This window comes from Chinchilla lanigera, unplaced genomic scaffold (genome assembly GCF_000276665.1).
Source record: "Chinchilla lanigera isolate Chin_1 unplaced genomic scaffold, ChiLan1.0 scaffold00080, whole genome shotgun sequence".
In the NCBI taxonomy this organism is placed as follows: Eukaryota; Metazoa; Chordata; class Mammalia; order Rodentia; family Chinchillidae; genus Chinchilla; species Chinchilla lanigera.
In genome coordinates this window covers 4,667,384-4,689,928 of record NW_004955481.1, presented here as the reverse complement: position 1 = coordinate 4,689,928, position 22,545 = coordinate 4,667,384, and the positions used below count along the sequence as shown (strand labels likewise).

Here is a 22,545-nt window from a genome sequence, read left to right as displayed (position 1 = left end):
AAAAAAAAAAAAAAAAAAAACAACAGTTTTGACCATTAGCTGTGACTATCTAATTACTATGGCTATCAAAGCAACAATAAGTAGCCTGGATATCTAGATATTCCAACCAGATAAACTGTCTTTCACAGGTGTAAAAGGTTTTATTCCTTCTGATTCTTACTATAAGAGATCTCTGTTAATTGACCTATCAAAAATTTCTGACTTTCTATGTATAGTTATAAACTTAAAACTATAAAAGTTATTAAACTCAAATTGGCCAAATATATTTGAGTGCACTCTGATTTTATAAACAAATTGTCATATATGTCTTTGTTTGTCTGTCTGTTTAATCTGTGAACAGCTGTTTTATTTGAGCTCAACCATTTTTCTTCTTTTTTACATTTTTGGATTTTTGAAATACTTGTCTGTAAATTAAGTCAGCTTATAGGTAAATGTCATCTAAATTAAAGACATGCTTCTACCCAAGTTGTCAGCTGGTCATAATGATGTTAAAATTGATTTTATGAATGTAAGGCATATTGTTGTCTGTGCAATGAGTCGAGAATCTTTCATTGATCAAAATAATGTGTTGTTTGTTATTATCTGGTTCTCATAGGTCATGAAAAATTGTTAAACTAAGGTTGGGGATATACCTCAGTGGTACAAGTGCCTGCTTAGCAAGTGCAAGGTCCTGAGTTTGATTCTTGGTACCAAAAAAAGAATTGTTAAACTAGTTATGTAGACATCCCTGAGTGTGAGGGAGCTGATGGACAGAACTCTTTTTGGTGAATAAGGAAGCAGCTGCCTGGAAACATTTCTCCAGTCCTTGTTCATTTATGGGGGCCCCAGTGATTTCCATAGCCTTATCAGAGACACCCCAATAAACACTGATAAATAAATTTTTGTGATATGTTTGTATTGGTCATCATCAAAAGGTTAATTTTCCATAAATAAAACAATAAAGTTTTCCCATTAAAAGATGCTCTTAGTACAAAACTAATTTAAGAAACAAAAGTTTTCACATGGCTATGACAATTCATTATTGTTCATCTCTAGTATATTAAATGTACTCATGCTTCCAGATGCACACATCCTCTAAAATGTAAAACTGGTATTGTTGCTGATGCTGACAGAAGAACTGAGAGGCTCTATACATGGTTCCAAGGTAAATCCTGAGGAAACTTAACTAATCTTAATAGACAGCAAGAGGTTAATTTTACCTCATACAGGTTTTAATTTGACTTAGTCTTGAACATCCAGCAGAAAAGTATAATCAAAAGATATATAAAACAATGTCATAATGATAAGCTAGGTATAGGAAGGGGCTCCAATCATTAACCCCTTCTGGCAGTCTTCAGCTAGGCCAGTAACTGATCACTGTTATGGGCTATTAAGAATAAATTATAATAAAATCTGTAAGAATTCATAACTGCTGAACTACAGCATGACTTCCATCTGAGGCCCATTAGATCAGCTCTCTAGAGAAGGCTCCTGATGGCAGTCTCTGCTTACATTGACCCTTTTCATCTTGAAGCAGTTAAAATGAAATCCACACCCACTGTCCCTTAACCGCAGTTAGGAATACTTCTTCAGAGGAGACAATACTATTGATACCTAAGTTATTTGAAAATATTGGCCAGGTGTGGTGGCACACACCTATAATTCCAGCCTTGGGAAGCTAAGGCAGGAGGACCATTGCAAGCTCAAGACCAGCCTAGGCTACAAAGTGAGCTCAAGGCCAGCCTGAACTGTGTAGTAAGACCCTGTCTCAAAAAGACCAAAAAGAAAAAAAAAAAAAAAAAAAGAGAGAAGAAAATATTGTAAGCAGTCAGACAGGGTTGGGCCCTGGAAATGTCAGTACAGAAAACAACTATGGCTGGAGCACAATTGCAAAATCAAAAAGGGGAAATATCATTACTTCCATGTGCACAATTAGATTTTGATATTTTTACCTTAAAATTGTTAAACTTGGTTGCAGAAAGTAAATACCCTCCATTAGAACTTCATTGACAAAAGGACAAATCTGATGAGTACACCTAGGGCTGACATCCTGTAGAAGGAAATCCAAACAGTTAAGTAGGATGCCCCAATGCAGTTAATAACATGGGGTCAAGGGTATGGTTGCATGTTAACAGACAATGGGACACTATTTTGGCTGCCTTCTCAGAATGTGTGACCATAGACAGAGGAACAACATTTGGCCCTCCAGGGAGCATTCTTGAGGATGACCCTAGAGAAAAGCCAACACTGAACATATTGACTCACACAGGCTACAAAACCCATGATATGGAGACAACTAAAGAAGACAAAGCAAGATTCTCACATGCTGGTGACAGGACCTCCCACAAAATCCTGAGAGTATGTTTGTAACTATGATGACACTCAGAGCCTGTACACTGCTTCAGTTGCTGCATTACAAAAACAAAAAGGGGGATCTGTCAAGGAGCATTCTATATAATTGTTGGGGGAAAATAATTTTATACTTAAATTGTGATTAGGGCTTGTCCAAGGCCTAGTTTCTTGCCTGCAGGTTGGCTATGGTGTGCAGGAACAAAACTCCATGTGCCTTTGGTCACAGTTGAGGTCTCAATGGTCCCATGATGCTGGGACACCCCAGGGCAAGACAAGCTGAAGACATTCTGCTTCTTGAGAACCCAGTAGTAATAAAAATAGAGTTTCACTTTGGAGAAAAGACAAATTGCTTCCTAACCTGCCATCTCTCCCCACCATCCTCATCAACATAAAGATCCTCATTATCATGAGGTCACTGATGCCCTCTGAGTCATCCAATAATCCCTCCGATTACTGTATACACCCAATAAACAGTGGCTGGCTCAGAATGTCTTGTCTTTGCCAATCCTGAGGCATTGACCTCCTGGGGGACCCCATCACACATTACTAAATTTGTCTCTGTTTCTTATTTCATCCTTTCACTGTACCCCTCCTACAGGCTTTTGGGTATCTTGGCCAGGTGCCTGATAGAACTCAACTTACAGTAAACGAGACCTGTAGAACTCCAAATAATCATGACAAAAGAAGCTGCCAGAAGTCTAACACAAGGACAGAATCTTAAAAGCTGTCAGAAAAAGAAAAAAAAATCACTTATAAAGGGTAAACACAGTAGTATTGCAGAAGGGTTTTTTTGTTTTATTTTGCTTTTTCTTTTTGAGACAGGGTCTCACTATGCACCATAGGCTGGCTTTGAGCTCACTTTGTAGCTCAAGCTGATCTCAAAACTCTCAGTTATCCTCCTGCCTCAGCCTCCTGAGTGCTAGGATTATACTCATGCACCACCACACCTTGCTTGCAGCACATTTTTTTTTAATTTTAAAAATAAAAAGAGGAAAATACTAACAGACAGACAACATTTTACAAAATAGCAAAGGATCAGTACAGACAGTACAGAGTTACAAACAGAGTGGTAGGGAATTAACAATGCTTGTTGTATTACATATTGATATCTTCAAAGTGGTTTCTCATGAAAACAGATATAGACATACAAAGCTGATCAACCAAGGACTCATTGACAGTTTCTTTCAGCAAGGAAATACAAGACAGTGGAAGAGCCATGTTAACTATCCTGCATATACATAATACAAACTTTCTCCTTCTTTCCCTTCTCTTTTCCCATATCCCAGTTACCCTTTACCTTTGAGTGCTTTCCTATCAATTCACAATGTCTATCATATCTCCTAGTTTAAACCACACCTTGCTTGCAGCACATTTTTGTGTTTGTTTGTTTGTTTTGTTTTTAGACAGTATCTGCCTATGTAGTCCAGACTGGCCTCAAACCCACAGCAATCCTCCTACCTCAGCCTCCCAAGCACTGGGATTACAATCATGTGCCACCATACCCAGCACTACAGCAGACTTTTCAACATAAACTTTGAAGGCCAGGAGAGATTAGAGTGAAATGCTTCAAGCCCTACAAGGAAACAGCTTTCAACCCAGACTAATATATACTGAAAAGCAGTCTTTTAAAACTGATGGAGAAATAAGGACAGCCTACAACAAAGAACATCTTCAGATATGCATGAACACCAAATCAAAAAAATTCTCAAAGATATCCTGGATAGAGTCAATGAAGCCAACAATGCCAAAAAGTCTGAAGGAATGAAGGCGTCAATCAAGGTGACCAGTTAGACAAAAAAGGGATAATAAAGGAGTCAACTACAGAAAGATAATACAATGGCAGGAATAAATCAATACCTTTCAATTATAACTCTCAATTCAAATGGCCCAGTTAAGACACAGATTGTCAGGCATGGTGTTGCACACCTGTAATCTCAGCACTCAGGAAGCCAAGCCAGAAAGATGACTGTGAATTTGAGGCCAGCCTGAACTATGTAAGAAAACCCTGTTTTAAAACAAAATTAAAATAAATAAATAAATAAATAAATAAATAAATAAATAAATAAATAAACCACAGATTTGCAGCCTGGATTAAAAAACAAACCCAACTGTTTTTTTACAAGAGATACACCTAGCCGAGTGTGGTGGCACATGCCTGTAATCCCAGCATTTGGGAGGCTGAGGCAGGAGGATCCTTGCAAGTTTTAGACCTCCCTGGGCTACAAAATGAGGTCAAGGCCAGCCTGCACCACATAGTGAAACCCTGTCTCAAAAAGACAAAAAAACAAAAAAAAAAAAAAAACAAGAGACACATCTAACCCAAAAAGAAATTCATAGACTAAAAATTGAAGGATAAACAAATATTCCATGCATCAGACCTTGAAAGCAAGCAAGGATAACAAACTTATACTCAGACAAAGTGGACTTCAATCTAAAACTGCTCAGAAGAGACATATCAGTTAAGGGAACAATTCAACAAGAGACAACAATTGTAGATATATATGCACCAAATACTGGTGCACCTAACTTCATAAAACAAACACTGCTAGACATAAAAGATCACATAAATATTAGCACAATCATAGTGGTGGACCTCAGTACCCCATTTTCACAAATAGACCAATGACAAAAAATCAATACAGAATTATCAGAGCTGAACCACACCTTTACAACAGAATACATATTTTTTTCAGCATCACTAAGAACTTTCTCCAAAATAAACCACATAGTAGCCCATAAATAAATACAGAAGAATCAAAATTATTGCATGCATACTAACATATCATAGTATCTTATTTCAGACCTGGAAACAAGGAATCAATGACAAAAGAAACCACAGAAATTTTATAAACACATTGATGTCATATAACACACACTTAAATACTCAAAAATGGATCACAGGAGAAATCCAGGAAGAAACTAAGTAATTCCTAGAATCAAACAATAATGCTGGTACAATACACCAAAACCTATGGTACACAATGAAAGCAGTTCTAAGAGGGAAGTTTATTTCTGTGAATGCTTACCTTAGAAAAACAGAGCAAGCTCAAATAAATAACCTAATGATGCACCTCAAGGTCCTAGAAAAACAGCAACAGTCCAAACCCAAAATTAATTTCCTAGGAAGGAATCATAAAGATTATAGTAGAAATTAATGAAATTGAGACTAAAAAATACAAAGAATCAATGAATCAAAGAGCTGGTTCTTTAAAAAATAGACAAACTCTTAGCCAAACTTAAAAAAAAAAAAAAAAACCTTTATATCAATTAAATTAAAAATGAAAAAGGCAAAATTCCAATGGACACCACTGAAATCCAGAAGATCATTAGTAATTACTATGAAAATTTGTACTCCAACAAATTGGAGAATTAAGAAGAAATGACTGGATTCCTAGACATGTTTGAATTATTAAAACTAAACGAAGATATAAAAACCCTGAATAATCCAATCATAGTCAAGAAAATTGAGGCATTAATTTAGAAACCTACCCATTAAGAAAAGCCCAGAACCTGATAAATTCACCTCTGAATTCTAGAAGAACTTCAGGGAAGATATAACGCTAATACCCCTCAAATTCTTTAATAAAAGGGAAAGGGAAAGAGTACTTCCAAACTCATTCCTGAAAGCTAGCATCACCTGAACCCCAAAACCAGAAAAGGACTCAGCTAAAAAAATATATACTATAGGCCAATCTCTTTAATGGACATAGACACAAAAATCCTCAACAAGTAACTGGATGTGGTATGCATACCCATAGTCCCAGCACTCAGGAGGCTGAAGTAGGAGGATCACCATGAGTTCAAGTCCAGCCTGGGCTATACAGAGTTCAAGGCCAAGATGAATTATACAGCAAAACCCTGTCTCAAAAAACAACACCTTCAAGAAGGTACTGGCAAACAGAATGCAACAAATCATCAAAAAGATCATATATCATGACAAAATAGGCTTCATCCCAGGGATGCAAGTTTGGTTCAATATACACAAACCAGTAAATAACATAAAAACCAGCAGGGATATGACAGGTGCAGTGGCACACTCCTGTAATCCCAGCACTCAGAGGCTGAGGCAAGAGGATTGTTCAAAGTTCAAGGCCAGCATGGGCTACATAGTGAGTTCAAAGCCAACCTGTACTACACAGAGAGATCCTGTCTTAAAAAACCAAACCAAACCAAAGCAGAATTCAACACCCATTCACAATAATACCCTGAAGAAACTATGTAGGCTCTCCTGGCAGTAGCCCCCGTGCTTTCTCCAGGGTGTTCTTCCATCTTGCTTTTCCCTCCTTTACTCGGCCCAAGCTCGCACTGCAGAACCAGTTTCTCCCCTACTCTTCACTTTTACTTTCATAAATAAACTTTGTCACAGTTTTTGTGCTTGTTTGGTTCAATTCATTGTTCAAGACAAGAAGAACCTAGAATTTTTCCCCCGGCACTGGGAATCAAACAGGACCTTGCGCTTGGCAGGTATGCACTTGTGCCGCTGAGCTATATCTCCAGCCCAAAGAATTTAACTCCAGAGGTGAGCAATCCAGAACCTGGTAATATTTAGTCGTCAAGCCACTTTTAGAAGCAAGATATTAACAGTAACATTTTGGCACACCCCTCCAGGAGCAAAGCTCAGGTACTGGAGATGAAGGCAAGGCCCAAGCTGGACAAAAGTTTTGTTTTTCTCCACGAGGCTTTGCCCCTGCTCTCACCCTCTTTCCCTCACTCTATCTCCTAGGCTGGGAATGCAGGGGACTGTTCTCAAGACATACAGGGAACCATCTGCTGCCTTTTTAGCCATGGAGGATGGGGAAAGGGAATGTAGGCTTTTGTTTTTCTTTCTACCCACTTGCATTCACTCCACAGGTATGCCTTGCTGTCTGTGTTTCCTTATTGTATGATTTGCTAAATTAGCCTGGTCTCCACACTCCCTAGTTTGTAAATGGATTTTTTTTCTTGGTTTGTGTTTTGGTTGGGGATGCCGCTACGTTACCTTGCCATGTGGCCAACTGCCTGACTAAGTAAATTTTACCTGGACATACATCACCAGTCACTGTCACCTTTTCTCTCTTTCTCTCTCTCTCTCTCTTTTTAATAACTGGCCTTATAAGCTATGCCTCTGATTTTAAACAGCATATGGGTTTATGGAAAACCAGAGAAAGGAACCTTTCTCTTTCTTCCCACAAGAAGGACTGTGTAGGGGCTGGGGATTTAGCTCAGCGGCACAGCACCTGCCTGACAAGTGCAAGGTATGAGTTCGATTCCTGGTACTGGAAGAAAAACAAAACAAAACAAAGAAACAACAACAAGAAGGACTGTGTATTGTCCCTTGAAGAAACTATGCAGCCTTTGCCACAACCTGAGGATAATGGGTACAGTAACCCTGGGATTACAGGCGTGCACCTCCAGGCCTGGCTTCAAGGTTCTCGAATAGAAATATCTATCCAGGTTTTGTAAAGTCCGGTATGATCTAGTAGGTGACATGAGTTGGGTACAGGATGTTATTTTAAACATCCCTTAAACATAAGGCCAGTTACAGTGTTTCTGCTTAAAACATGCAAGGTGGAATGAAATGCCTTGTGTTTTGGTTGGGGGTGCTGCTATGTTACCTTGTAAAGTAACAGGCTTTTGTAATCCTCATCAAAGGGCATACTCAGGAGCTGTGGTGTTTAAAGTGGCCGCAGGAGAAGAAAGATATTCTGGATGACTTGGTCCTGAGACACCCCCCCCAACTAGTCTCTCAGGGGGCTGTAGGTCTCTCTGATCTGTTTGATGATATTGGAAGTTCTCCTCCACCTCCCTCTCATATCCCCCAGGCCGATAAATCAATTCCATCTTCTCCAAGTGACTCAGGAACTCTAGTAAAGCCTAGTGCCCCAGGGAAGCCCAGTGTTCCTCAACCCCCTTAGCATGTTTCTCAGACAGCTTTTAGCCCCAGGAAGAACCGGAAGTGGTGATTTTTATTATTCTAATTCACAATTTAACCTGCCCCTAAGAGAAGTCCCAGGGCCCTGAGGAAATACTTCAGTTCAGGTCCCTTTTTCAGTTGCAGATGTAAAACAGTGCGAAGAACCCCAGTATGTTCCAAACTTTGATCCTTGCTTTTGACGTGTCATGGCAAAATGTTCCATTCATGTTAACAACATGCTATAACTCAGATGAAAGACAATGACTCCTACAAGAGGCTAGAAATTATACTGGTGAGCAATATACTTTGAAAAGGGAATGGAACCACCCTGGAGTGTCTGTTCTCCCTTCAACAGAGCCGAACTAGTACTATAATACTCAGTGTGCTCTTATATGGGGATGAAAATGTGCGTTAAAAAAATCTGTTAATTATGATAAAGTGGATGGAGTCTTACAGGCTACAAAAAAAAAGTCCAGCTTTGTTTCATAACTGATTAGCAGAGGTCTTCTGCAAGTACACTAATATAGATCCATCTTCCAGGGAAAGAGAGGCACTAATAGGATCATCACTTCATTTCATCTGTCAGTCAGCCCCAGATATTCAATGTGTTTGGTACCAAGAATCGAACTCAGGACTTTGTGCTTGCCAGGCAGTTACTTGTGCCACTGAGCCACATCCCCAGACCAGATATTCAATGTAAGCTACAAAAATTTAAGATGGGGCCACAGACCCCTATGGCCCAATTGCTGGACACCGTTATTTCAGTGTTCAACAATCAGGACCCAGAGGAGAGACAAAGGAGTTTTGTTTTGTTTTGGTTTGGTTTCCTTTTCTCTTTTTTGGTACCAAGAATCAAACTCAAGACCTCACGCTTGCCAGGCAGGCGCTTGTGCCGCTGAGCTATATCCCTGGCCCTGAGACAAAGGAGTGAAGCTAAGATTATAACTGTTGCAATTGATAATGCTTTAAACCTACCCAAGTCATCTGAGGAAGAACCCAGGAACAGCCTGAGAAAGAGTTCCTGTTTCAAGCAAGAAGGCTGGACACTAGGCAAGAGATTGCACCAAGCCTCTGCCTGGGCTCTGCTCTGCATGTGAGGCAACTAATGTTCCTGACTCACGGCATTGGAGGTTTGACCGTCCCGGCTCCCAGAGAGGGGCTACACCAGCCAAAGCCCTCATTTCCTGCTCTGATGACTAAAGAGGCCCAGGGAAACCTGCAATGCCCCTCCCTATCCATGTACATCACCATCTCCTCCAAGGAACCCTGGGTTTTTCTTTCTTCAACCCAGCCATTGAGCCACAGCACCCCAAGGTAGTTGGAGAACACATGATCCCCAGCAGGTAGGGTCTACAGCCCCTTCGATTTTGAAGAATCTATAGAAGACAGAGACCTCTGCTCCCTAGGCACTCCATAAAGAATTATGGGGATTAGTATCTCTCGGGGGAAATGGAGATAAGAGGCCGGGGCATGGCAAAACTGGTTGGGAAAATAGGCATGACCTGTTAATTACAAGATCCCGGGCACATGCACAGAGCAGTTCCCAAAGCCCTGCACATGGACTTCTCGCAGAACTCGAGCAGGTTTTCAACAAGATCGCCTGGACCTGATGTCAGCTTGAGACATGGAACATTTGTGAACTGTCAGGAGAAATGGGGCCGGGGATATACCTCAGCAGCACAAGCACCTGCCTGGCAAGTGCAAGGTCCTGAATTCAATTCCCAGTGCCAAGAAAGAAAGAAAGAAAAAGAGAGAGAGAGAGAGAGAGAGAGAGAGAGAGAGAGAGAGAGGAAGGAAGCAAGAAAGAAAGCAAGAAAGAAGCCGAACATGGTGGCAAACGCCTGTAATCCCAGCACTCAGAAGGCTGAGGCAGGAAGATCATTGTGAGTTCAAGGCCAGCTTGGGCTACAAAGTGAGTTCAAGGCCAGCCTGAACTGCATAGCGAGACCCTGTCTCAAAAAGACAAAAAAAAAAAAAGAAAGAAAGAAAGAAAGAAAGAGAGACAGAGAAGGAAGAAATGTAAATAGCGCAGGCAGTGTGGAAAACAGTATGAAGTTCCTAGAAAAAAAAAATGACTGTACAATCCAGCAAGACCACTGCTGGGTATGTATCCGAAAGAATTGGAAGCAAGGTTTCAAAGAGACGTCTGTATACTCATATTTATACAGCTTTGCTCACAATAGCCACAGTTGAAAGCAACTCAGGCATTTGTTGACAAATGCCTGGGTAAACAGAGTCTCCGCCTACGATGGGATGGCATTCAGCCTTAAAAAGGAAGTAAATGCTGACACATGAAACAACATCCCCAAACCTGAGGACATTGCACTAAGGGAAACAAGCCAGTCAGCACAATGAGACGAATGCTGTGTGATCGCATTCTGCGAAGTATCAAGAACGGTGAAACTCTCAAAAACATTGAATGGTGGTTGCCAGAGATTTGGGAAAAGGAAAAATGGGGAGCTGGTTAGTAAATGCAGTTTTAGTTCTGCAAGGTGAAAAAGTTCTGGAGTTGGTTGCACAATAATGTGAATATTCTTAATAATGTGAGCCGTACACACAAAAGTGAGTGAGATGGTTAATTTTATGTTGTGTTATGCCTTTAAAAAGAGCTAGCATGGAGACTTAGAAGATGAGGAGATGGGGCTTGCTGCTTGGTGATGCTGGGAGGTAGTTCTTGAGCTGGTTGCCTATAGGTGAGTCTCAGGTCCCTTTTAGGATTAGAATGGTCGCTGGATCCCTGTGCAGCCTCCAGCAGCCAAAGCACATGGGCAGGGCTGGTTCTACGGAGGTGAATCCCTAGGTCCTCATCTTGATCTCAATGGAGGTAAAAGCCCATTTGCTTCTTTGCCTTATTACTGACCAATGGCTCACTCTCCAAGGACGAGCTCTGGAACATGCTGGAAGCAGGACTTGGCTCTTTGCTGTGAACCTTGTGAATTATCTCATGGGCATCCCATACACCCGTCTCGCTCCACCACACATACGTTGGGTACCAGGACCAAACAAACAGCCCCTGCCCTGAAGGAGCTTACAGTCTGGTGGGGGTACAGGCAGGTTATCCGGTGAATGCAGCGTCTAATACGCACTGTAATATGTACCGTGACACAGGTGCCTAGGGCACAAGCAGAGGACCTAAGCCGGCCTGTGATGACAGTTCACAAAAGAAGTTCAGTCTTAGAAACTTGACAGATAAACAAGCCTGAGCCAGTAAAGTGGGGAGGAGGAGGCATGGACAATAAAGAGACACAAGAGCATGGGAACTCCCTGGAAATTTTAGAAATGTGGAGCGTAATTGAGGATCTGAAAACAGCTGAGTCTGGCTCATTGCTGAGTGAAGCAAGAGAGGTGAGAGCTGAGACGAAAAGAGTGAGGACCGGCTGTTGAAGGATGTCTAGGCACCTTCAGAGCACCTTGGTGGGTGTGGAGAGGGGAGAACGTAAACACGCGTGTGACAAACCGTGCGGACCCAGCTGGAGAGGCGACGGAAGAGGAGAAGCGGGCATCAGGGTGCTGGATTTGATTCTGCGTCCAGGATCCTCAGAGCTGTCAGCCAGGTGCCCAGCCCCCTGCTGCACCTCACCCTACTGTCTCCAGGCAAATTGGCCACCCTGAAGGGCACTTCTTCTGTGGGGAGAGTGGTTTTCTTGAGAACAGCCCCAGTGAGCCTTCTCAGCCTTGCTGACCCATAGTCTTCTGTCCTTGAGAACATCCTTGCCCTCTTCCTCCATCAAGGACTTGACCACTGGCCCTACTATACCTTGTCTTCCCTCCACTAGGCAGGACAGTCCCACGGCTTGCAGTTTATACCTGGCCTGGTAGGTCCAGCCATCCCTGCCATGCTTGGGCCACTCGAGACCCTGTGGGCTCCAGGCCCAGGCTCTGCTCAGACCAGGTTACCCTATGTTCTAGTCTGAGCTTCCTAAAAGCCACCTTGTACCCAGTCCCAGCCCCAGCTCTACCTCCTTATCAGCCATCTGCTTCAGAGGACAAGCTGCTCTCACAAACCGGGCACATGTCAGCCCTGGCTTTCAGTTGCTCTCTGATGGCAGCTCCCGGAGGGTCAACGGGCAAAGTACAAGGTAGGTGTTTCCAGGTTATGACTTCTCTTGAGATAGCATGCGGACGTGTTATAGGCAAGTTTCCAGCGTAGACTGCAGGACAACTGCCTTCCTGTACGAACTGTTCACAGTCCATCAGGATCCGTGTTATTAGTGATTGAAGGAGAAAGGGTGGGGCAAACCGGGAACTGAACAGGGCCTGGCGGAGTGGGGCCCTGGCTGTGATTGCTGGGCAAAGGCTCAGTTCCTGCATTGTGACGGCTGGGGGTTTCCCTCTGGCTGGGGACACTTGACTTCAAGATGAACTCATCAAGGCGGGGAATTTGGTGGCTGCTGGTGATGCACAGTCCCCCAGCCTCCAAAGAGAATCAGCAAAGTTCTCAAAAGCCTATGCCTTCAAAAAGGGCTACAGAAGGAGGCCAAGGTTGTCAAGCAAACAGGAGCCAGCTAACCTGGAAACACTGAACTTTGTCTCAGCTGCAGGGCACGGAGGGCTGAACCAAGGGCATGGACAGTCTTAGAAATGAGCCCAGGTTTTCTGTCACTAACTCACATATTAGGTGACGCTGGACAAAGAGCCCCACTGCTCTGAACCTACATCGTGGGTTGGTGTAGAGAATTATTTGAACTGAGATGCAGATTTTACACAGGGTGAATGTTGTTTCTGGCAGATGAAGCCAGGCCTGGTGGCTCTGGTGGCTCCTCCAGTGCCTCAGGCCATGGGAGAGGCCTTGTCCTGGCTAAAATAGAATCAGGTATTGTCCTGCATGTCTGAAACCCTTTGTCTATCTCAGCGCTTCCTGGAGCTTGCTCATGTTTCCCTGAGCAGGTGGCAGGCTGGCTGCATGGGAGCGACCGGGGACTAGGGGTAGATCTATTTCTGTTACTCTAGCTTCCCATCTTGCCTTGCTGGGGCCTGAAGCCATCCCCACCACTATGACCACCCTGCAGGGCACCGGAGGTCTGTCTCACACACAGAGCCCCTGGGATCCAGGAGGGACCTGGTGGCCTAACAACCACACTATTGTACACCCTGGAAATGTGGTTATAGCTCCAATCCCCCGACAACTGCACATACTGACCACAGGGAACCATCTGTTCTCCGAACTTCTCACGCTTCTATGTCTTTGCCAGCCTGTCTGACGCAGTCTCCCTGCATCTTATCTTGGCACACGCAGATCGCCACACTCTGATGACCATCAGAATCATGACCGAAATGCCTACTGTGGGCCGATGGGGGCAAGAGGGGGTGAGGGCACCGAGAGACAGAGGCTCTGTCCAGAGAGAGGGTGCAGCTTCTTCCAGACCACCACCCACCTCCGCAATGAGCACATGTGTACACCAGCCGCCCTCCAGGCCTTCGCCCACTCCTCCCTGCTGTGCACTGTCTCCACCACTGCGTGACTGAATTAGACCCCACTCTCAAGCCCTGGCCCGGATGTCCTCTCCTCCGGAAGTCCTGGCCGCATTTCTCCAAAGTTCACCTTCCCCCACAGAGTACCCCTTCCCCTGGGGCACTCACAACGCATGTTCGCATTCTGGCTGGCTCCGTCTTCAGGCTTTACTTTCCCTGTCTATCAAATGGAATCGCCAGGGGTATAGCTCAGTGGCACAAGAGCCTGCCTGGCAAGCACAAGGACCTGGGTTTGATTCCTAGTACCCCCCCTAAAAAGGAATAGTAACACCTAATCCATCGTGTACTTGTATGGTCAATGAGGTAGAACATCAACAGCTCATTCTAAGTGCTGAACAAATGTTAACTATGATATGGACAGCAGCATTTTATTTTCTGTATCCTTAGCACTGAGCCCAGGGTGAAGTGCATAACTGGTGCCAAATGTTTGTTTGAAAGAATGGTGAATGGATAATACATGGAGAGGTTGAGTATGTCTCCAAAATAGACAATCTGTGTGTGCATGTGTGTGTGTGTGTGTGTGTGTGTGTGTGTGTGTGTGTGTGTGTGTGTGTATTCCTGGGAATAGAACTCAGGACCTTTGCACTGAGCTACATCCTTAGACCTTTTCAAACAGGACCTCATTAAACCACAGAGTTGAGCCAGGTGTTGTGGCACACGCTTGTAATCCCGGCACTCAGGAAGCTGAGGCAGGAAGATCTTTGTGAGTTTCAGACCAGCCAAGGCTACAAAGTGAGCTCAAGGCCAGCCTGAACTGAATAGTGAGACCCTGTCTCAAAAAGACAAAAAGATAAAAAATAAACCACTGAGTTACCCAGGTGGGGCTTGATCTTTTAATCCCACTGCCTTAGCCTCCCAATGTTCTGGGATTATAGACATGCACCTCCATGCCCACTGGGACAATCTCAGTTGGTACCTTTATCCTATAGAAGTGAGGAACGAGGTACAGCATGGGGATTTGGGCCAGGAAGAGCTGAAGAAACTAAATTTACACGGTAACTGTCAACATTCATAAATTGTCTAATTTGAGCCTCACAAGAAGAGATTGCTTGTATTAACTTTAACTATTGTTACTCTATTATTTTGTTTTTTTGTTTTTTGGGTTTTTTTTGCTTTTTGAGACAGGGTCTCGCTGTGCAGTTCAGGCTGGCCTTGAGCTTACTTTGTAGCCCAGGCTGTTCTCAAACTCACAACAATCCTCCTGCCTCAGCCTCCCAAGTGCTGGGATTACAAGTGTGCACCACCACACCAGGCTTGTTATCAAATTTTTTTTTTTTTTTACTTTTTATTCCATAAAGTAAAAAAAAAGAGAGAGAGAAAACAGATTGCTGCAGAATGAGGAAATGGCTATTCTGAGAGGTCAAGCTAGTAGATTAACATCACACAGTGAGTATGACGTTGTCAGGACTGGTGACTTTGACAGTTCCCTTGACACCTGGAGGGAGAGGGAGAGCCTGCTCCAAGCCATGCTGCCCTCAGTCTGGAGGGCAGGGCAGCTCCGTAGCCCAGGCAGGATACCCGTCCCAGGGTCCTCTGTCAACTGTTGAGCTGAAAACCTGCAGTGGGCTGGGCTGGGTGGAGGGCCTGAGCTCCTGCTCCACGGAGGCCACCTGGGGGATCCCCTGAGCACCTTTCTTCTTGGCAACAGCGCTTAGCAGTCTCTGTGCAGAGAAGGAGTTAACTCTGGGTTTAACTTCTGGAAGAAACTTGAAGCTTTTCTTCCTCAGTCTTTTCCCCTCCCCTTCTTTGCAAAGTCTTCCTGATCTTTCCTCCTCCTGCAGGCCCCTCCTCTTTACTCCCACCTCCACTTCAAAAACACTCTGATTGCCAGGGTGGGTCAATGGTTAACACTTGCTGGCTTTATATAAGCCTGCCCCGGGCCACCTGTCGGCTGGCGTGTCTCTGGTCCTTCAGTTCTCTGGCTCCAGGAGGCAGTGGCTCCGGCAGCCCCAGTTGGTCCACACCATGGCCTCTTGCTGGCAGGGCCTGTGGGCCTATCGCTCCTACCTGTTTGTGTTCTTACTGCCCATTTTCCTGCTGCCTCTGCCCATCCTCGTCCCCACCAAGGTAAGGACTTGGGGTTCCAGGAACAGATAACTCTAGGGGTGGCAGGGGAAGGACTGTCTGGGCAACAGTGCGGCATCCTTAGGACCCAGCATAACCTTATCGCCGCTTCCATGCTGAAGGTGAGTCTACAACCTCCTGCCTTCCTAAGGGCTGTGGGCTTAAAAAGTCAAAGGGAGCTTTTGCTTGGCAGCCAGAAGTAGAACCCCCCTGCAAATTGCTCAAGTATATTGAAGATCCCTGGAGACCAGGAAGCCAGTTCTGTAAAGCAGAGGCAGGAGGTGACACATGGAGTTGATCTTGTCATGTGTCCACCCAGCCCTGGACTGGGCTCATCTGAGGACAGAGGGAAGGAGATCCATAGCCAGGTTTACAGGTAGAAGAAAGGAGTGTAGGAAGAAACTAGCCTCGGGCAGTCTGTGCCTTCACGAATATAAAAGGAAAGCGCTGGGCATGGTGGCGCACACATGTAATCCCAGGACCCTCGAGGCTGAGGCAGGAGGATCAATGCGAGTTTGAGACCAGCCTGGGCTACAAAGTGAGCTCAGGGCCAGCCTGAACTGCATACTGAGACCCTTTCTCAAAGATGACAAAAAAAAATATATATATATATATAGATAGATAGATAGATAGATATAGATATATATATAGATATATATGGAAGGAAAAGTTCACCCTCAGTTTCACAGGCTGGTCCCTCCTGAGGAAAAGGGTGGAAACTGGAAGAAGGCTCCTGTAATGCACACAGCCTGGGCAGTGTCCCTGCCTCCTCCCCTGCCTCCAGCATAAGTCAGAACTTCACCTCGCATTCATTTGAACCTCCACTGCATAACCATACTGCGTACCCAATAACCCTGTTCCCCATCTCACAAGGCATATCCAGCTGTCCCACCATACAGATGGAGAAGGTGACAGCAAGGCTTTCATTCAAAGTTCCAGGACAGATTCTCTTTTCACAGAGTTCAGTTATTATATTTTAGATCCCTTTGTAAGAAAAAGAACAGAAAATTATAAATCTAAATTAGCCTATGGCTTGCAGAGGATCCAGGCGGAGGGTCTTGTAGGTCATCTCCCCCAGTCCCTGGGTGCTGGGGATGGAACATGCATGCCAGGCAAGCGCTCTGCCGGTGAGCTGCATCCCTGGGCCCTGGCACTCAAGCTTACAGGGCGTCTGCCTCTGACAAATCCACAGTTCGAAGTAGCGGAGAGGGGTGTGTGGTCTGGCGCCACAGTTGTGCTCTCTCCTGCCCAACCTGTGGCCTCATGGGATCTGAAATAGAACCGTGGCCCTGTCCTCCTTCCTCCCCTACATTCCTAGAACTGCCCCTTGAACCTTTCTCTGTCTTCTGTCACAGATAGGGTAATAAATGCAAGCTTTTTGTTCATGGTGTCCCCAAAGGCTAAGGGACTGGGGTCATAGTAACATAGTACTTAGGCCTCTGACACATGGGGAGTGACAAGGCCTGGCTGACCTTTAACATGATCAGCTCAGGCCAAAGCCATTGATGCCTCCGTACTGGGAATCTACCAGCAGTTTCCCAGACAGGGTGGGTCAAGTGTAATAACCTCCCCAACACCCAGGCCCAGCAGAGGTGCAGCCTGGAAAGATTTCAGTAACTTGCCGAAGGTCACGCAGGAAGACCTCAGATAGTGCGAAAAGCCATGCTTCTTGATCCAGATGCGATGTTTGAGGTGCCCGGCCTTCCTTCTGCTGCATCCAGCACTACTGCCTACCTCCGTCCCACAGATGCTGCCTGCCCTGTCCTGACTCCAAGACCTGTCCTCAGAGGCCAGCCTCTCCCCAGCGCTCTGCATACCCACCCCTGCCTGCGACTCTGCTCCTGAAATGATCATCTCTCTCCTGCATGATCAAGTTCTCCCCTGGCTCCTTATCTCTTCCATCAACAAATAAATAGGCTGTAATTCTTCTTATCTTAAACAGCAAACAAGACAAACCCAACCCTCCTTTCATCTACATCCCCAACAGACTTGCCTTCCTTTTCCGCTCTCTCAGGACAGCCAGCCTCAAAAAGTCATCCACACTGCACATGCATTTTCCTTGGTCAGCTCCTGTCTCTAAGAGCTAAGTCCTCATCACTTTTTATGATGCCAGCCCTGCAGTCCATCCTTGCTTTCATCAATCCCTTGGCAGAATTTGCCATAGCACTTTCTTTGCCACAGTGGCTTCTCTTGGGCTTGATGATACCTTACTGATTTTTCCTCCCAACCTTTCCTGGCTCCTCCTCCGTCAGACTCTGAAGGTTGGGATTACCTAGGGTCCCTTCCGACCATCTTCTAACCTCATGATCTTACGGTGTCTCATACTGGAAAAACATTTCTATGGTAATGAGATCCAATCTGTGACCCCAGCTCTAATATCTACTCTTTATTGTGTGTGTCTTTTTGAGACAAGTTCTCAGTATGCAGTTCAGGCTGGCCTTGAGCTCACTGTATATTTTAAATTTTTTTGGTACTGGGAATCAAACTCAGGACCTTGTGCTTGCGGGGCAGGTGTTTGTGATGCTGAGCTATATCCCCGGCCCAAGCTCATTTTGTAGCCCAGGCTGGTCTCGAACTCAAAGGATCCTCCCACCTCAGCCTCTCAAGTGCTGGGATTACAAGCGTGAGCCACCATGCCCAGCTTCTAATATCTACTCTTATATCAGTCAACTAACGCTGGAAACTTTCTCCATTTGCATATTTTCAAGATAGGCAACCTCCTCTTCTCCAGGTCCAAATCAAAACCTGACTTCCCAGTCTTCTCCAGTGGGCTCTTCCTGCAGTATTGCCAAGAGATGCTTCAATCCACTACCTTGCAGGTGTTAGCCCAAAACTCACAAGTCGTTCTAGAGTGCTTGCTGTCCTTCAGCTCCACATGCACCAGCAGGTCCTAGGTACTCACTGTCCCCAGAACACTGCAGATGTCCCTGAAATAGGGTGAGTTTATGGGTTACATTGAAACTTCGTAAGTAGAAAATATATGCAAGGCACCCAACCTGCCGCCCCTCCCAGCTTAGGCACTGCATGTAGAGCACTGTAGCGCAAGGGTGTCCCCTGGGGATCTCGAGGCTGAGGAGGCTGCCACCCGCTGCCACTGCTCAGGATCACCAGACAGGCTCTCACTGGCTTGGGGAGTGATCACATTTTGAAGCCAGCAGTATGCTTATTGTGAAGTGCATGTTGCTTTCACACTATCATGAAGTTAAAAAAAAAAATCCTAAATTGAAAAAATTTAAATTAAACCATCTGTACCCTGCCTTGTCACTTCTCACCTGTCCTTTTCCTCCCCAAACCTTTGTCACCCACAATCAGGGTGATCATCTCAAAACCTGAGATCCTACGTACACATCGCTGTTTACAACCCCACACCGCCCTCCCATCCAACTTTGAATTAAATCCAAACCTCTCAGCACAGCCCTGAGTCCCTACAGCTCCACCCTCTACATTCTGCCTCCTGCGGCTCCTCCACCAGCTCTGCGGCTCCCCCTCCCGCTCCCACCCCGCTCCTCCAATTGCTCAGTCCCTGCCTATGCTGTTCGCCCCAGTGCCTCTTTTGTGTTTCTCGGGTTTCCACTTAAATCCAGCTCAGAAAAGCCTCTCTGGAAACCACAGTCAGCCTTCATTAATACCTCTGATATTCTGTTTATAGAACATTCATTATTGGAGGTTGTATATTTGTTTACTTTCCACCTGCCTTAGAACAGAAGCCCAGGAAGCCAGGGACTTCGTCTTGTTCTATGCATACTCTTAGGCCCTGGCATATAGCAGATGTACCAAAGAATACTTGTTGAGTGAATAAAGGAAGGAAGGAAGAGATGTGAGCAGAGAAGATCCTTTCTTGAATTCCTGTTGAGTCTCTGCCATCTGTAATGAGACCCCAAGCTTAGGCCCATAGCCCGGCATAGAAAGGAGCCCAAGACTAAGCTCAGACCTGTATCTGTAATAATGGTTGATATGCATTGAGTATATTTTGCATGCTTTAAATTCAGTCAAGCACTTCAAAGCATTATTAGCTCACTTATTTCTCACAAAAGTGTCCGTGTCACTGTGAGATTACCACTGCTTTCTCCATTTCACAGACATGTAAACTGAGGCCCAGAGTGCCGGAGCAATGTCCCATCTAGAAAAAAAGTTGAGACTGGAACCTGGTTTTGAGATCTCTGCATGAGACTGTGCAGGAAGTCAGATGCCCCGATTATGACTCCCTCTCCCTGCCTTCTTCATGCCCATCCAGCTCAGCCTTCTACCTCCTTCCATCCCAGAGCCTTCCCTCTGCGCCAGGGTTACTGGCAGATGTTCTGTCCTCCAGCTGGTTAGTTCAGAGGAGACAGGTGTTTATACTGCACAGAGAGATAGAAGAGAGAAAGCAGAATTCAGGGGAAGGAGCCAATTCTTCTGAAGGACTCAAGTAAAAATCCGAAGCAGATGGCTTTGAGTAGGTCCCTGAAGGCTGAGTGAGATTTCAGCAGACAAAAGCAGCAGCAGAGGCAGGAAGGAAGTGCAGGAGAAAATGTGAAAAGCTGGAAATGCGAAGGGTGTATGGGGAGACATCGGCAACATCCCTGCCGTGCTGCTCCCCTCTGATGGTCTCAGATAACGGGGGAGGGGAGGCCCAGGCTTCTCCCTGGTTCCCCAGCCATGCACCCAAAGCACCGTCCATGGGCCAGAAACTCGCATCCGTCCATCCATTCATTCATTTTGTTTTTGTTGTTGTTTTTTGGTACCGGAAATCGAACTCATGACCTCAGGCTTGCCAGGCAAGCGCTTATGCCGTTAAGCTACATACCCAGCCCCATCCATTCATTCATTGATTGACTTTCTCATGTGTGGGTGAATCAAGACTCAGTACTATGTAACAGTTGCTGTGTAGGTGTACTGGCAAGATGATGTGGGGCAGCTGGCATTCTTGGGGGTGGGAGGAGTAAGAGATACACAAAATCTATATATGCTGCGCAGGCCATAGAAACAACACAGGCAGTGCTCAGGGAAGGCTTCCAGTGGAGCAGATGCTTACCTTGGGACCTGAGTGGCAGGTGAGAGCCGGTTAAACCCAGATCTGGGTGAAGAGCCGTCCAGGCAGAACGTGAAACAAGTGCAAAGGGCCAGGGATGGTGGGGAGCTTGGCAAGGGAGAGGGATAAACAAGGTCAGTGTGGCTTCAGGGGAAGGAATGAGGACAAGATTTCTTAAGTCACGATCAGAGATGAAATGAGAAGTCTGCTGACGTCAGGCTTGTGAGGCCAGCGGAATGAGCAAGGAGTTCATGCTGCAGGCAGTGAAGGATAAATAACTCACTCAGGGGGTCAAAGGGCCTATAAGTTAGAGCAAAAAAAGGCAAATGCCTCCTGAGACCTATAGGGACCACCTGTAAAGACAGTCTCCCAACAGCATGATTTGGCCAGGACCGAGCTCCGCAGAAATTAGTATTGTGTATGCCTCGCTTCTCCACAGCCCTGCTCAAATGAGCTCCCCCACCACGTCCCACCTATGATACAGGAAGTCATGTCTGGTCGCCCTAAGAATGGTGAGCTCCAGTCTCCAGGGGCAGCCTCAAGCAGTCCCTGGGCTGTCTGTGGTTTTATTTCCTGGCCTCTGGATTAGAACGAGAAGCCAGCCTCTGAGGCCAGGGTGATGCACAGAATAGAAATAGAGGGTTCCCAGTTTGAACTTTGCCTTCTCTGCTTATCAGCACCTTTAAGGTGAAGGCCAGGAATAGGACAGTAAGGTAGAATCTTAAACAACCTCCTGGATATAACTCAGCAGCAAGGCCTGGGGCTATTGTCATGGAAGAGTGTGGGAACGCTATGCCACTCTGGCTTGGCTTGCTTTTTTTGTTTGGTTGTTTTGTTTTGTTTTGTTTTGTCCTTTTGAGACAGGGTCTCATTGTGCAGTTCAGGCTGGCTTGAGCTCACTTTGTAGCCCAGGCTGGTCTTGAACTCCCAATGATCCTCCTGCCTCAGTGTCCCAAGTGCTGGGATTACAGGCGTGCGCCACCACGCCCAGCTTCTGGCTTTGCTTGCATTCACCCTTTAGTGGGCCCTGCAGACCTGGCTCTTGCCCACACTGTGAGGACAGGACTCTTCCTTCCCACCCCCTTGTTTTCTCCAACACTCAAATCCATGGTCTAGCCAGTGCACCTATTTTCCACCTACTCCAGGGGCTGAAGCAGGAGGATCACTTGAGCCCCAGAGTTTGAGGCCAGCCTCTGCAACATGGTAAGCCCCATCTCCAAAAATAGGAAGAAATCCACCATGTCCTCTGGGTGTCTTGGAGCAGAAGATAATGTGACAAAATTGTGCCAAGGAGCAGAAATAAGTGGAGTTTCTCCAAGTGAGAATGATCAGAACAGCCAGCCACCAACCCTTGCATTTGGCTCAGCCTCAAAGGTAGGCAGGGAAGCCTTTCAAAGGAACTAAGTGGAAGTTTCAGTGATGTCCTGGTCACAGGCTGTTGGTGTAGGAGGCTGTAAGCAGCACGCCTAGAATCAGGGCCCCCTGTGTGATTGGTGGGGGAGAGGATTTGGCTTCCTCTGATTGGTCTTAAGTTAGAAGTGGGAGAAGAGAACAAGGGCAAAAAATGAGGGAAGCTGGTAATGTGAACAAATTCTGACTTAGGGCTGGTGGCTTGTGGTTTGGCTTCTGGGCTGGTTTCTGCAGAGACTGTGGGTGGCATTCTCATGGATGAACTGATCCTTGGGTCCTTCGTATGCAGTCCTCAAAAATATTAGGCTTTTTGTGTGTGTGTGTATGTGTCTTCTTTTTTTTTTTTTTTTTTTTTTTCTCCGGT

General features: G+C 45.5%; 1 protein-coding gene and 1 long non-coding RNA gene across 2 annotated transcripts in view; one reads left to right on the top strand and one right to left on the bottom strand.

Moving 5' to 3' along the window:
- The window catches only part of LOC106146471, a 28,855-nt gene extending 16,599 nt beyond the window's left edge, over positions 1-12,256 (bottom strand). The window contains exon 1 of the long non-coding RNA XR_001230918.1: positions 12,184-12,256. This is a non-coding gene — a long non-coding RNA (uncharacterized LOC106146471). The remainder of the gene's footprint in view (positions 1-12,183) is intronic.
- A 3,231-nt stretch (positions 12,257-15,487) lies between these two features.
- Slc13a2 (solute carrier family 13 (sodium-dependent dicarboxylate transporter), member 2) overlaps positions 15,488-22,545 on the top strand; it is a 24,086-nt gene continuing 17,028 nt past the window's right edge. Inside the window, exon 1 of the mRNA XM_005402752.2 lies at positions 15,488-15,763. Within this exon, the coding sequence (XP_005402809.1) occupies positions 15,662-15,763 (102 nt within the window). The 5' untranslated portion in view covers positions 15,488-15,661. The remainder of the gene's footprint in view (positions 15,764-22,545) is intronic.